The sequence below is a fragment of the Asparagus officinalis genome, chromosome 1, assembly GCF_001876935.1.
Source record: "Asparagus officinalis chromosome 1, Aspof.V1, whole genome shotgun sequence".
NCBI classification, from domain to species: domain Eukaryota; kingdom Viridiplantae; phylum Streptophyta; class Magnoliopsida; order Asparagales; family Asparagaceae; genus Asparagus; species Asparagus officinalis.
This window is the reverse complement of record NC_033794.1, coordinates 1,576,321-1,592,935: the sequence shown is the minus strand read 5'-3', so window position 1 is coordinate 1,592,935 and position 16,615 is coordinate 1,576,321. Positions and strand designations below refer to the sequence as shown.

Below are 16,615 nucleotides of genomic sequence, written 5' to 3'. Positions count from 1 at the left end.
CACCACATTAAAGTATATGAACTTCATATTAAATTAGAGAAATTCTTATGTCAACTTAAGTGGACCATCCAACAAACATTCTATCCATTGATGATACCTAGGGATCTATGCAAGATATGAAGAGACCTTTTATACGAGGAAGAAAATTTTTAATGTTTTTTCCCCCAGCTATCAGAATTGGTTCTTTGTCAAAAGTTGCTCTTTGATGACAGATCTTCAATTTTTGTTTTCGAAATTTTCATTTTCAAATTTTTTTTGCTGAAAATGATATTCTGAATGTAAACGAAGAAATCTGATATGTTCTTTCTTATTTTTGAATTTTCCCCCTTTGCTTGATTAATTCTTTTATTCCTTCTTGAATGAGTAATTGGGAATTTGAAGGGATGTCCTGAAATTGCTAGGAGAGAATGCAAGTTATGGATAAGACTATAGTCTATTATTTCCAGTTTACACACATTCAGAACATTTTTGGGGATTTTACTACATTTGGATTCAACTCTCTGTAATTTGAATTGTAAACTTAAGAAACCTGTTATCATCATAACTAAAGAACTTCTTAGTTTTTTCCCCCCAACTAATATATCCATACCGTTGCTTAATTGATTGTTATAGATCCAATTAAATATGCATAGATTTATAATGTTGATAATTACTGAAGTTGATCGCACCGTTGCATGCTCGAGTAGTGCAGATTCACTACATCGATTCTCCTTGGATTAAACTCTCCTTAGTGATCGCTAATCCCTTATTAACATAACAGTCAAATGTAACAATGTGACTATATTCATGGTGTAGAAACGGCGAAAACATCGGAGAAGAACATGATTTTTGGAGCAGGCAGAGCTTTGGGTGCTTGCCGGTCGACCGTGAGCTTTGGGGCGGTCGACCGGAAATGTGCATAGCCTCAGAAAGTTTTCTGGACTTGGTAACGGTCGACCGCGACGATTTTGGCGGTCGACCGCCAAACCCTGTAATTTGACAAACAAGAAACAAGTTAAAATTGGTCTGGGTTCAGTCCTAACCCAATTTTAACTCGACACCCTAACATATAGAGTATTTTCCTAGTAAAACCTAATATTCTATACTTTTAAGGAATGCAAAAGGGCAACTCTAATCCAAGATTACCTGACCTTTGAAAATAGGGGTAAATCTGAAAATCTAAAAATGTCAAGGTGCTTAATGTCAAACCCAAAAGAAACGTGACGGCCCTGTGCGAGTGTGTATGGACTTTGAATTTGAAACGGATTCAAAAGTGCAAAAAAAAGGCGCCTTTTTTTTCAAGCGTTCATTTTAGGGGGGGACATAAGGGGGAAGGGAAAAAAAATCAAAGGAGAGACAAAGGGGAAATGGCCGCTGCTGCTGTTGAGATCAACTCCGGTGAAGAGATCCTAAAGGAGAGAGTCAGGCAAAACCTCAAGCATCTCGAGGTACCAAAATCGAATTTTTTTTATCAACTTCATTGCCATTGTTCGATTATGAATCTCTGAGTTTTGTTTGAAATATTAAGAAATGTGATGACGGGTCTGCTCAAAATGTCCTGATTAATGAGAAAAAACCATTTTTCCAACTTTTTTTTATCTATTGTAATCATCCTCGTCTGAGTGTATTTCCTATCAAAATTGGGTCTTTTTCAAAGTCGGATCTTTTTAGTAAAAACTGATAATAATTAAAAAAACTGCAATTATTCTGGACATATTTCCCTTCGATTAATTAATTGTTTTGTTCATTTTTGGGGAAGGAAATTGGAATTTCAAGGGATATCGTCGAGTTTGCAAGGAGAGAATACAAACTATGGGTAAGATTACCGTCCATTGTTTCGAGTTTCCACCCATTCAAGATAATTTTGTTTTTAACTACAGTTGAATCTAATGGCTGTATTTTCGGCTTCATGTCAAAGAAATTTGCAATCTAAATAAATGAGGAAGTTTCGTGTTTTTATTAAACTTATCACAACAAATTCATCGCTGACTCTCAATTCTTGTAACAGGAAGGATATACCTATCCAAATTCACTTACACGTATCAATTCTGCACATGGAAGCATTTCAATATCCACACCAATTAAAAATTAATGCTCAGAGGAGAACTTGGTTCAATGCCCCTCTTTTGTTTTGAAGAAATACTATACAAAACCAAGATCAAAGTGCAATTTTGAAACATATTAGTTAAGACCTCAATTTAGAACATCATTGCACTTTGAATAATGTTTAGAATAGATTTATGAAAGTAGAATCGGAAGAAGTGTAAAAGGTCATCAAATTTGTGCACTGCTCTATTTTGAACTATGTCAATGTCATGACATAGGTAAAGCATCCTAAATTGAGCCTATTGAACCCTAATATGAATGCAACACTTTACACTTGCACACCCACGTACATACATATACGTTTGTAGATATATAGATGCATGCAAGATACTGTTGGGAATTTATCAAATAAATAAAGATTATAGCATGAATTTAAACCCAGAAATTAAATAAATAATACATCAAAGATAGATAATATAAATTAGAGAAACAGGCCTGACGGGAGCAGTCGTGTAAACACTGCCCTAGAAGATTGAGGACCCGCCTATCGCCCTGGCGCAGATGATCCCTTCTCCCCTAGCGATAAAAACCCCCGGAAACGGCCCGGCCTCTGCACTCGGGCGAGAGTGCAGAGCTTCAGCTCAGATGAAGAAGTTGCCCATAAAGTAAAACTAAAGTATAGATGAAAATGATATGTAGAGGAGAAAAGAAAACAAGATAAGTTTTCCACATTTTTCTTCATATTTCTTGAGCTCAACATATGTTGTTTATATAGGGGTTGAAAAGAGCCGTTACAAAATCCCTCAATAAATTTCGTAACGTTCGTCATAATGTATAGTCATTATGCCCATTTTAATTACAAATTAAAACACATTAAAACATATTTTAATTGCATATTTTAATTACAAAAATTTATTAGAATTCATTAAGGCAAAATTGCCTTTTCTTTAAAAATATCCAACAGTCCCCCCCAAAAAGCAATATTGACTGAAAACTTAAAAATCAATAAATAAATTAATAAATCACAAAATAAAAATAGGTTGGGCAACCTATGAGCGTTAAAGGCCATGCTCACAATAAACCGACTCATGAGAGTTTCTAGGGGTTAGCCCAGCCCCCCCTAACCGCGGCCATCACGGTTCCTCTCACGTAGGTAAGTCCTCAAAGGGTACTACAGCTGTTTATTTAATACCCCCCACAATACACGCGTTGGACTTATTAAGAGTAAAACTCAGCCTAGCCAGCTGTATCATAAGAGCATCGTCATCATAGAGAAGGGGTAGTAGCAAATGCTACATAATGATATATAAATATATCTAGGTCGATGCTCCACACGAGTGTCACTAGTCCAGCTTGTTTCTACCACATTGAACCGACATTGGGACTACGTCTCCAAATAAGGGTTGGGTTGCCGCTGTCAGTGACCTCATCTATGGGCTTAACCCCATCTCCCTCGATGAATCCAGAACCACACTCCTGGATAATCCCTTAGTCAAAGGGTCATCAAGATTCTTTTCACAGACTTTACAAAGTCTAGAATCATAACTTTGCCTAGCAGGCGTTGTATTTATTTATCAAGTTCTTATTTTGTAATTAGTCCATCATATTGTTTGAAATTGACATTAGGTCATGATCTATGATCATAAAAGATCATAGTCTATGTCTGAAGAGATTGACCTTAATATCTGAACATTTCAAACTAATGTGGAACTAAAATTCTGCAGTTATGCATATGCACATACATGAATGAAATTAAAATTAGATACATGCAGAGCATAATAGGATTTCGTATCTTAAAATATATATCATACTTCATAATTCAAATGCATAAAATTTTTAAAATTCTTCTATTATAAGATGTTGCAAATTAGTTGCCTACAAATGAGACCTTCCAAATTTAAATTGGTTGCCTACAAGTGAGACCTTCCAAATTTAAATTGGTTGTCTACAAAAGAGACCTTCCAATTTTATGTTGCCATTTTCTAGTACCACCTCTTATACAAATAATGGTTGTCTACAAAAGAGACCTTCCAATTTTATGTTGCCATTTTCTAGTACCACCTCTTATACAAATAAAAATAAAAATAATATTTGTACATACGTGCTTTAAATTTTTCAAGTGTATTCTTGCATAACACCTTGTAATTAATCATGTAACAAATGCAAGTTATCTAAAAAGATATATGAGCATTTATTGCAATATTCATCAAAATGCAATAAAAGTGATAAACTTTACATTTGAAGATTTAAAATATAATCCACCATATAAAATAGAATTTTAAAAAATGCACCTCTTTAATTTGGTTCGCTCATATATTGATCATTTATCATTAGACAATATATGATGCAAGAAATGTAATTAAATAAATGCATATGAATTTTTCTCATAATTCCGGTCCTCTTATTCCAAACCAAAAACTCCTAAAGTGAAAAGATTAAAGTTTTACTCGGGTAGTTAGCCAGGTAAGGATAGTAATAGAGGTTGATCAAAGATCAATTAAGTACCTCGTTCCTTGCAGAGCGCATTACGTAACCTTTAAACCTTGCCTTAGACACCAACTAATCCAAGAAAACTTGAATCGGTTCACTCAATGAGTTTTTGTTTCTTAACAGTAACAGAAAACTTTAAAATATTTTCTGCAAGCATTTAATTTTCCTAAGCAATTATACTGCAAGCATATGTTGGATAAGGCCGAGGAGGGGTTTACCTATTGATGTTCGAACCTCATGATTTTCATGTCTTAAGAGTAAAAACTCATCTGCTGTAGACAACTGCCACAGAAGTTGCTGAACAAATTTGCATTCACTTTTACCACCTTCTGTACTAAGATTATTAGATGCATAAATACACTAAAATATGGAATTATTAATAGAATGCACCATATTATTGATAGCTTAAAGAAATAATAGTATTAAACCATGAACAAATCCAGATATTTCAAAGCATCTATGCATCCAGAGTTTGTTCTCTTTATTCTTGTCAAAACCATGCATATAAAATTTTTAAAATAAAATGTGCATTGCTACAAATTTATTGCATGTTTCAAATGCGAGCATATTCACTAGCACAAGGGAATAAGGGTAGGTTTTAGATGATTCTAACAAATATAAACTAGGCTTTTAGAAACCAATAAAGGTTGTTTGATATTCGTAACTTACAATAATTATTGATTATAAACCAACTATAAGACAAATGTAATTAACTGTTAAATTAAATTAACAGAAATATTTAGCTACAATTTTTTAATTATTATTATTTTTTTTAAATAACCAAAACTGTTTACATGAACAGTAACTTTTTTAATAAAAATGAACAGTACCGTTTTCAAAATAAATGAACAGTAATGTTTTTTTTAAATAAAATTAAAACTGTTTTTTTATGAACAATACAATCTTTATTTTTGGAATGAACAGTAACAGTTACAATTTTTTTTCCTCGGATTTTATAACATCAAATCAATAATACTAATAGATAAACAAATATATAATTAAAGCAATTACATTTTCTTTGTGTTAACAACAACTATAAAATTCCTCTGTTTTTTTTTTAACAGTAACAAAACTTTTTTTTTTAAAACAAAAAGATAATCAATTTTCTTTCTGTTTTTTTTATTCGGATGAACAGTAAACATCTCGAATGAACAGTAACTTTAAAATAATTTCAGATTTAAATCAAAGCTATAAACTTCTCAATCTTCTAGATTGTTGGGAATTTATCAAATAAATAAAGATTATAGCATGAATTTAAACCCAGAAATTAAATAAATAATACATCAAAGATAGATAATATAAATTAGAGAAACAGGCCTGACGGGAGCAGTCGTGTAAACACTGCCCTAGAAGATTGAGGACCCGCCTATCGCCCTGGTGCAGTTGATCCCTCCCCCCCTAGCGGTAAAAACCCCCGGAAACGGCCCGGCCTCTGCACTCGGGCGAGAGTGCAGAGCTTCAGCTCAGATGAAGAAGTTGCCCATAAAGTAAAACTAAAGTATAGATGAAAATGATATGTAGAGGAGAAAAGAAAACAAGATAAGTTTTCCACATTTTTCTTCATATTTCTTGAGCTCAACATATGTTGTTTATATAGGGGTTGAAAAGAGCCGTTACAAAATCCCTCAATAAATTTCGTAACGTTCGTCATAATGTATAGTCATTATGCCCATTTTAATTACAAATTAAAACACATTAAAACATATTTTAATTGCATATTTTAATTACAAAAATTTATTAGAATTCATTAAGGCAAAATTGCCTTTTCTTTAAAAATATCCAACAGATACTACCAGGCATATATTAACTGAAGTTCTTAAATATTTGCATCAGGCTGATGATCCAAAACAAAGATATTACCGCACGAGGTATGATTGTTTATGACAAGCATGGCTATTCTATTTCTATTTGTCACTTCACTTCTACAAATGTGTGGTCATTATGATGCTAAAGTCATGATATTTCTATGAGAAGCTCTACGAATGCGAATGCTGCAAGAGAATATACAGGAAGAATTGCTTCTGAAGATCAAAAGATTGCTGCATTAAAGAGAGCAGAGGAATTTCAGAGAGATTTAACGTCCCACTATCCTTCATTCATTAAGCCTATGGTTCGATCACATGTATCTGGTGGTTTTTGGCTTGTAAGTTAAAAATCACTCCTACCACTAAATTGAGTCTCGTGCTATCAAGTGAAATCAATATCACTTATTCCTAAAGTGTTTGTATTTTATTATCATTAAGGGACTTCCGACAAAGTTTTGCAAAGAAAACTTTTCTCCTAATGAGCTGAGAGTGATTCTAGAAGATGAGAAGGGTAAGGAACATGCTGTCCTATACCTTGGGAGGAAGAATGGTCTTAGTGGTGGATGGAGAGGCTTTGCAATAGATCATAATTTAGAAGATGGGGATGTCTTAGTATTTGAACTAAGCGAGCCGGCAAGATTTAAGGTAATATTGAATTTCACTTTTTTTAAGTGCCTACTATGGTAAACCTTACTCTCCATGATGTGCAACCTTCCGTTATGCTTTTAGTCGTTTGCATCAAATAGTTATTTTTCGTAGTGCAGATTCTTTTGTTCACAGGTTACTTGATTTTGTTTTGACTTTTGTTGCTGTAGATTAATTGTATTGATAGTCTATAGTTATGTATTTTGGTTTTAAAACTATCCATAAGTACTATAAAACGACAATGTATTGAAATATTGAAATTTAGGGAGAGAAATCTAGTCCAGTAATGACAATTAGCAGATTTCCTGGGCCTCCATACATATAACTGATGTACATGGTGATCATAAGTTCATATGTGATGCTTTAATCCCAGCTCGTGTGTTTCCCTCAAATAATTGTATATGTTTGAATCTTTTGTTAAGTTAAAAAAAATGTTGCTAAAAAGTTGTCTAAGTTCAGGATAAGGGCATATATCTGGATCTAAATGCAGGCTTTATTAAGCTACACTAGACTGATATGCACAGGAGACGGCACTCATATCAAATATGAACTATTTTTCGTGACAAAAGTCAGGGATGCTCGTTAGGTCAAGAGATCTATTTACAGGGTAACCATAGACCAAGGGAATAATGTACTTTTAGTTTCTGCAAACACTCAAAAAGAGAAGAATGCTTGATGTTTGTCGATACAAATGCAATGATTCAGAAGGCTAGAAAGGGTGCTAGTAAGCTAAACAGAATAGGAAAGGAATTAATGAATTGTGAACCAAATTTTCTGGATAATAGACTGAATTACCAACTTTTCCCCAAGTAAATATGAAAACAACTAAGTTTTTAATTGTACATAATCACTTTGCATGGAGCTCAAGATGTTGCCTTTATTCTACTGAAATTAACTTATTTTGACCACCACATGGATGTTCATAGTAAAGATCTCTTTTTCCCCTTGATGAGATGGCTGGTGGATCTCCAAAATCAATTAGATCATATATTAATATTATAGTGATCATCCATCATAACAAATCTTAGGACATCTTCAATACCCTTTAACCGAGCTTTTGCTTTCTCATAACAAACACCTTTTGAACTCTGAATGTTGCTTGATTCATAAAAGGATTACCTGAGTCATAGATAAACGGCCCCGAGTTCAAATTGACTCACCATCTGCAACGGACGCGTAAGACATTTGTGAAAGGCGTCGTTGAGTTTTCATTGGTTGTGATGTTCATGATGAGGAACCTCCCCAGTCGAACTTCAGTCAGTCGTTTGTATAAGTAGTTGTATCACTAACGATGCTCCATACCGTAACATTTTCCTTTCTTTCATCGCGTCAGGTACACATTATGAAGGCGATCGAGGGAGAATCACCTGAAACCGATAAAACTGCAGATTGCGCCGCCGCAGTTTCCAAAACTAAAGCTTCGAGTGGAACGAAGAAGGCAATTCAGGCAGTTTCAAAGAAACGATCCCTCAAAACTGGCTCCGCGAAGGAAGCGCTAGAGGCAACAAAACGCGGACGTAGATAGAATAGTACCTCAGCGTGTTTGCTTATGGTCTGGCCGTTTTTTTGCATCTTTTTTGGGGTCTGATCAGTTCTAGTACTGAAAATTGGTAATCATCCATGCAGCAGGAAGTGCTTATATAGTGAAAAGGACATTGACAGGTAACACTATTTCTGCTGGCACTTGCTATTTAATGAATGAAACTGATGATTTTTGCGTAATGTTAAAGATTCTGTGTTTTGTACTATTAGCAGATTATTTGATGGATTTATTTGCTGGTTGAGCAAATTGCGGGTAACCCCTCCCATCTATACATTTAGTAGCACTTATCAACCCTCAAACTATTTAATAGCACCAACACATCTCGATTTACGAGGTAGAAAGATGGGTATCTGTGGTTTATATTCCTCTTATTAAAGCACCAATATAGAGGTAGTAAGTACCAATAGTGAAGGTATAGATGAGGGGGGGTTATCTGCAATTTACCCTAGATGATTGCGCTGGGCTATTTCCGGAGAAATGTCGGCTGCTTTTCTTATTTTTCTGTATTTTGTTCGGTGACTGGCACGAAATTGATATTTATCAGATGTCCTTGACCTGTAGTTGCTGCTTACCCCTTAATCTAAGGGGGCGTATGGTAGCTTGCAACTTAAGTGGTTGCAACTCCAGTTGCATGCAACTGGATCAAATTTGTTCAGTTGCAAGCGCTAGTTTTGTTGGAATTCACGGTTGTAGTTGGAGCCACAACTACAAACAACTCTTAGTTGCAACACATGACTTACGTTAAAATCAGTTGTAAGTCATAGTTGCGTCTGACTTATATTTATTAAAAATAAAAAACATTACTTAATATTATAAAAATTCATTAAAGATTTATAATAATCTTTTAAAATTTTATTATTATAATAATTTCTTAAAAAAGTTTTAAAAATAAAGTTATTTAAAAATATTTTTCCTAAAAATGTTTTTTTGTGAAAGTAATATCTTTCAAAAAATTCATTAGATAATTTTTTAAAATATAATTATTTATTGTTCTGCAAAAATAAAAGTATTATTCTTTTGAAAATATTATTTTTCAAAAAAATATTTTTTAATAAAATAATATTTTTCAAAAAGTATTAATTTTAAGAAGTAACCTTTTGTAAATATTATATTTTAAAAATATATTATTTTTTAAATAATATATTTTTCATAAAGTAATATATTTTTAAATAATATATTATTTAATAAAATATTATTCTTAAGGTAATTTATTACTTTTTAAAATATATATATTATTATTTTAAAAGTTTGACAAGAATTAATAACTTTAATAATTTATTAATGGTAAAAAATAAGCTGCACATGTAAAATTCTAAGCAAAATCAAACAGCTGCAACTGTAAGTTGTAAATTTTAAGTTTTGAACTAGACATTTGTAACTGTATTTGAATGTAAGAAGAGTTGCAACGTTTCAGTTGCGTACAAGTAACATTTACATTGCAACTATAGTTGCAAGCAACCTAACGCACGATAAATCTTTTTACCTTTGGTTGAGGTTTTAGATCTTTTTGTCAGAGCCCAAGCCGCCCACATGTTGATAATCAAGAAAAAGCAGCAGCCATCTTTGAAAATTTGAGAAGAAAACAAAACAGTGGGCCCCACTGCTACAGTAAAATATTAATATTTTATTATGCATAGTGTTTTTCTAAAAACTATAAATAGGGCTCCAAATCCTTAAGGAAATCTCATCCCAGAAACAACTTCTTATATAAGAAGAGTGAGAGAGAAAAAAATAGAGAGAGTTTCTCCTTGTAAAGAGAGAGTTTGTAACTCCAGAGTTTTTTCCTCATAGTGAATTCTTCTATCCTTGCCCGTGGACGTAGGCAATCAAGTGCCGAACCACGTAAATCTGTGTGTCCAACATTTTATCTCTACTTTTGCTCTACTATTGCTGCGACCCTGCTCTATTAGGCCCCGGGTTTGTCCCAACAAGTGGTATCAGAGCCAACTTAGGGTACTTGTATATATCTACTTATCGTATGCTCTGTGGCTGCCACCAAAGGTGGATCATCCACATCAGAAAATAAGTTAGGTTATCACTTACCCTTTGAAGGTGACGGGTACTATTCACGAGTACGGCACTGTTCACAAATACGGTACTATTCACAAGTACGATATTATTCACGGATACGGTTACTGTTCATAAATACAGTACTATTTACGTGAAATAGTAAGAAGTTACTGTTCGTGGTAGAAGCAATGGCGGCGAAGTTCAAGATCGAGAAATTCGACGGGAGTAATTTCTCACTGTGGAAGTTGAAGATAAAGGCTATCTTGAGAAAAGATAATTGTCTGGCGGCCATTGGTGCAAGGCCGGACGACATCACAGATGATAAGAAGTGGAACGAGATGGACGAAAATGCTATTGCAAATCTCCATCTGGCATTAGCAGACGGGGTGCTGTCAAGCATAGAGGAGAAGAAGACAGCAAAGGAGATCTGGGATACTCTAACAAAGCTATATGAGGCGAAATCCATGCACAATAAAATCTTCTTAAAAAGGAGACTTTACACTCTGAGGATGGCGGAATCTACATCGATGACCGACCACATCAACACCCTAAACACACTGTTCTCCCAACTCACAACGTTGGGATATACAGTTGGTGCGAATGAGCGTGCAGAACTTCTACTTCAGAGTCTACATGACTCGTATGATCAACTCATCATCAACCTGACGAACAACGTCCTCACGGACAATCTAGTCTTCGACGATGTTGCAGCCGCTGTTCTGGAGGAAGAAAATCGGCGCAAGAACAAGGAAGACAGGCAGACAAGTTCGCAGCAAGCGGAGGCCTTATCGGTGACGAGAGGAAGATCAACAGAACGTGGCTCCAGTGGGAGTCATGCCCATGGTAGATCGAAATCACGAAGTAAGAAGAATATCAAATGCTACAACTGTGGCAAAAGAGGGCACGTCAAATCGGAGTGTTGGCACAACAAGAAGAGTGGAGATAAAAAGTCTTCAGAGCCATCAACATCTCAAGGATGTGTTGTCAGCACGTAAGAGGATGGTGAAATTCTATTCAGTGGAGCAACCACTGTTGATGAAGGCAGAAAGAAGTTTGCTGATGTCTGGCTTCTAGATTCAGCAGCCTCTTGGCACATGACCTCTCGGAGAGATTGGTTTCACAAATATGAACATATCTCAGGAGGATCTGTATTCATGGGGAATGATCATGCCTTGGAGATTTGTGGTATTGGTACTATCAAAATCAAAATATTTGATGGTACAATACACACCATTCAAGATGTGCGACATGTGAAGGGCTTGAAGAAGAATCTATTGTCTTTGGGACAATTAGATGAGCTCGGATGTAAAACTCATATCAAAAATGGAATCATGAAGATTGTTAGAGGGGCGCTTGTGGTAATAAAAGGAGAAAAGATAGCTGCAAATCTGTACATGCTCAAGGGAGAGACTCTGCAGGAAGTTGATTCATGTGTGGCATCAACCAGCCGTGGAGAAGAACAAACCATGATGTGGCATCGCAAGCTAGGCCACATGTCAGAACGAGGCTTGAAGGTTCTCTCCGATCAGAAACTGCTTCTTGGACTTAATTCGGTAGCTCTTCCATTCTGCGAGCATTGTGTTACAAGCAAGCAGCATCGACTGAAGTTCAAGACGTCGAGTTCTAGAAGCAAGCCAATTCTGGAACTGGTTCATTCTGATGTATGGCAAGCACCAGTTACATCCTTGGGAGGAGCAAAATACTTTGTGTCCTTTATTGATGATTACTCCAGGAGATGTTGGGTGTATCCTATCAAGAAGAAGGCGGATGTGTTCTCAGTTTTTAAAGCCTACAAAGCGCGGGTCGAGCTTGAATCTGAGAAGAAGATCAAGTGCTTAAGGTCAGATAATGGAGGAGAATACACAGACGGTGAATTCCTAGCATTCTGCAAGCATGAAGGCATCAAAAGACAATTCAGTACGGCTTATACTCCTCAACAAAATGGAGTGGCGGAGCGGATGAACAGAACTCTGTTGGAAAGAACAAGAGCTATGTTGGCTACTGCAAATCTGGAAAAAGTCTTTTGGGCGGAAGCAGTAAAAACCGCCTGTTATGTGGTGAATCGATCTCCATCAAGTGCAATACAATTGAAGACGCCGATGGAGATGTGGACTGGCAAGCCAGCCGATTATTCTAACCTCCATATATTTGGATGTCCAGTGTACGTAATGTACAATGCCCAAGAAATTACAAAGCTGGATTCAAAATCCAGAAAATGTATATTCTTGGGGTATGCTGATGGAGTAAAGGGGTATCACCTGTGGGATCCCACTGCCCACAAGGTTATCATCAGCAGAGATGTTATCTTTGTAGAGAACCAACTACAAAGTAAAGAGAAAGAAAGCAGTTCGAGGAAGGACTCAGAGACTGTAGCTGTTCAGGTAAAGAGAAAGAAAGCAGTTCGAGGAAGGACTCAGAGACTGTAGCTGTTCAGGTAGAAGATAATCCGAATTTTTCTAAAGCGACACCGGAGCATGATGTACAAGAACCAGTCGAGGCCGAGGCTCCAGAAGTTCAAAGGTCAACTCGTGAGAGAAGACCACCGACTTGGCACTCGGAGTATATTACAGAGAGTAATGTTGCATACTGTCTTCTAACAAAAGATGGAGAGCCATCAACTTTTCATGAAGCTATAAATGACACAGATGCATCTTTGTGGATGGCAGCAATGCAGGAAGAAATTGAAGCTCTCCATAAGAACAAGACTTGGGAACTTGTGTCACTGCCACAAGGAAGAAAGACCATTGGAAACAAATGGGTCTACAAGATCAAGCGAAATGGCGATGATCAAGTGGAGCGGTATCGTGCTAGATTGGTGGTAAAAGGATATGCTCAGAAAGAAGGTATTGATTTTAATGAAATATTTTCTCCTGTAGTTCGACTAACAACAGTCCGAATTGTCCTGGCTATGAGCGCTATATTTGACTTACAACTAGAGCAGCTAGATGTGAAAACAGCATTTCTTCATGGAGATCTTGAAGAAGAAATTTACATGCTCAAACCAGAAGGTTTTGAAGAAAAAGGAAAAGAGAACTTGGTTTGCAGATTGAACAAATCTCTGTACGGTCTAAAGTAGGCGCCGAGATGTTGGTACAAGAGATTTGATTCATTCATCATGAGCCTTGGATACAACAGACTTAATTCAGACCATTGTGCATATTTCAAGAGGTTTGGTGAAAATAACTTTGTTATCCTATTGTTGTATGTTGACGACATGTTGGTTGCAGGCCCCAACAAAGATCGTATCCAAGAATTAAAAGCTCAGTTGGCTAGGGAAATTGAAATGAAGGATTTAGGATCTGCAAACAAGATTCTAGAGATGCAAATTTACCGAGACAGAGTTAATAGGAAGATTTGGCTTTCTCAGAAGAACTATTTGAAGAAAATCTTGCGACGTTATAACATGCAAGATTGTAAGTCAATTTCTACCCCACTTCCTGTTAATTTCAAGTTATCCTCCAGTATGAGTCCTAGCAGTGAAGAAGAGAGGATGGAGATGTCTCGAGTGCCGTATGCATCAGCAGTGGGAAGCTTAATGTTCGCGATGATTTGTACAAGACCAGACATTGCACAAGCAGTGGGAGTGGTTAGTCGATACATGGCGAATCCTGGTAAAGAGCATTGGAATGCTGTAAAGAGGGTTCTAAGATACATTCAAGGAACCTCAAATGTTGCATTATGTTATGGGGGATCTGATTTTATTGTCAGTGGATATGTTGATTCTGATTATGCAGGTGATCGTGATAATAGCAAATCCACCACAGGTTATGTGTTTGCACTTGCTGGCGGAGCTGTAAGCTGGGTTTCAAAACTGCAGTCAGTTGTGGCTACTTCAACAACAGAAGCAGAGTATGTAGCAGCTACACAAGCCAGTAAAGAAGCGATGTGGTTGAAGATGGTGCTGGAGGAACTCGGCTATGAACAAAAGAAGATATCTTTATTTTGTGACAGTCAGAGTGCTTTGCATTTGGCAAGAAATCCAACCTTTCATTCAAAGACCAAGCACATTCGAGTTCAGTATTACTTCGTTCGTGAGAAAGTAGAAGAAGGAACAGTGGATATGCAGAAAATTCACACCAAGGACAACCTAGCAGATTTTTTAACAAAAGCAGTCAATACTGACAAATTCATTTGGTGTAGATCCTCTTGTGGTCTGATGGAGACGTAAGCAACATGAAGAAGGCAAGATAGAAAGAATGGTGTGAAGATATGATTGATACTCAATCAAATCTTCAAGTGGGAGATTGTCAGAGCCCAAGCCGCCCACATGTTGATAATCAAGAAAAAGCAGCAGCCATCTTTGAAAATTTGAGAAGAAAACAAAACAGTGGGCCCCACTGCTACAATAAAATATTAATATTTTATTGTGCATAGTGTTTTTCTAAAAACTATAAATAGGGCTCCAAATCCTTAAGGAAATCTCATCCCAGAAACAACTTCTTATATAAGAAGAGTGAGAGAGAAAAAAATAGAGAGAGTTTCTCCTTGTAAAGAGAGAGTTTGTAACTCCAGAGTTTTTTCCTCATAGTGAATTCTTCTATCCTTGCCCGTGGACGTAGGCAATCAAGTGCCGAACCACGTAAATCTGTGTGTCCAATATTTTATCACTACTTTTGCTCTACTATTGCTGCGATCCTGCTCTATTAGGCCCCGGGTTTGTCCCTAACACTTTTTACCTTTGGCTTGAGCAATTGCTACTTTAAGTAGCTAGCCTAATTCACTAACCATATTTATTACAATTTCCTCGTCATATAAGTCCAAGTTAAGTCTAAAACTAGACCTGATCCTCATTTTGGGTCTACATTCTAGAACGAGAACCAGCTCGATTTGACGAAGGAAAATAAATATCCAGTTTTTAGCTCTTTCTGTTCATATATATAATATATTTGAGGACAAAAGTATCACCCGAAAAAATGTTATTAAAAAAAGAATTTATTTTTATCTGTTGTCTTGTCCGAGTTAAGACAGCTTTCGGGTAACTTGGAGCCTAATTATTAGGTAAGATAATTTATTTTGGCTTTGTTTTTGCAAGTTTGCTGATGAGTCAAAACAACTACGTTGAAATTTTTGTCATGCACGTTGTACTATATTCTTATTATATTATTGATTGATGCTTCTAGCTGAAGTTTAACAAAAAAAAAACTACTTATTTAGTGGGTGCTAAATATGCATTAATTATTCTCTCTCGTAAATTGCTACCAGGGATTACGTTTTCTATTTTTTTTTTCTTATAAATATTTGAGCTTTACAATATCAAAATAATAGAAGACTTGTGGTACTAATACTATATATTAGCCTAATATTTTCTCATTATGACGATTATTGCCAAACTGTACGTCATGCTTCGTCTTCCCCTTCTATTCTTTTAAATAAAATTGCACACAAAATAAGTGTGGAAAATTTAATTTAATTTGTAGTGGAAAAAGCAGAAAGTACAGGGAAAGAAAGAAACATACATAATTTCCCACCTAAAGAACTTGAGTACAAAGTGAGAATGTGGTGCTAAAACCCATTATTATGAAAGACCAATCAAGTTTGACGGTTTTATTATGAAACCCTCCAGCATTATTTTTTTTCAATGCGACACCCTCCGGTGAAAAAAAAAGGTAGTGCTAAAATCCATTTACTTGAACCAGCAGTTTACATCTTTTTAGTACACTGTTAATGGAGTCCCCACCCCCTAAAGGAATCTATTAAGGGTGGTGCTACAGGGACCCAAAAATACGGGACCCTACATGAGACATGTGAGTTGTCGGCTTTTTGTCTCATGATATACTGTTTATGAACAGTATATCATGAGATATAGAACCGACACCTGATATGTCCCATGTAGAATCCCTAAAGCATTTTTCATCTATTAATAAAGTTGAGGCTTTAAACTTGAGTGAGAATGTGGTGCCTGCTGGTACGAGCCAAACCTTATCCGTTAGGTCCGGTCACCGCCTCGTGTCCGTGACGCGTGTATAACTCGGCGGCTGCAGCCCCCCAGTAGCGGTCGATGGTTGTGGGTGGCGGTTGTTTTTAAATTACCGAGAAAAGCGTAGATCCTCCACTACCCGACAAAATACTTATTCTGTTAGCAAATGACAAAACTGCC

At 36.0% G+C, this 16,615-nt stretch overlaps 1 protein-coding gene across 1 annotated transcript; it reads left to right on the top strand.

Moving 5' to 3' along the window:
- Positions 1,302-8,713, top strand: LOC109845525 (B3 domain-containing protein Os05g0481400-like). Its single transcript, XM_020414781.1, has 6 exons — positions 1,302-1,427; positions 1,739-1,795; positions 6,349-6,383; positions 6,490-6,658; positions 6,759-6,965; positions 8,299-8,713. Exons 1-6 carry the CDS (start codon positions 1,347-1,349, stop codon positions 8,488-8,490), a joined length of 741 nt encoding a protein of 246 aa, XP_020270370.1. The 5' UTR covers positions 1,302-1,346; the 3' UTR covers positions 8,491-8,713.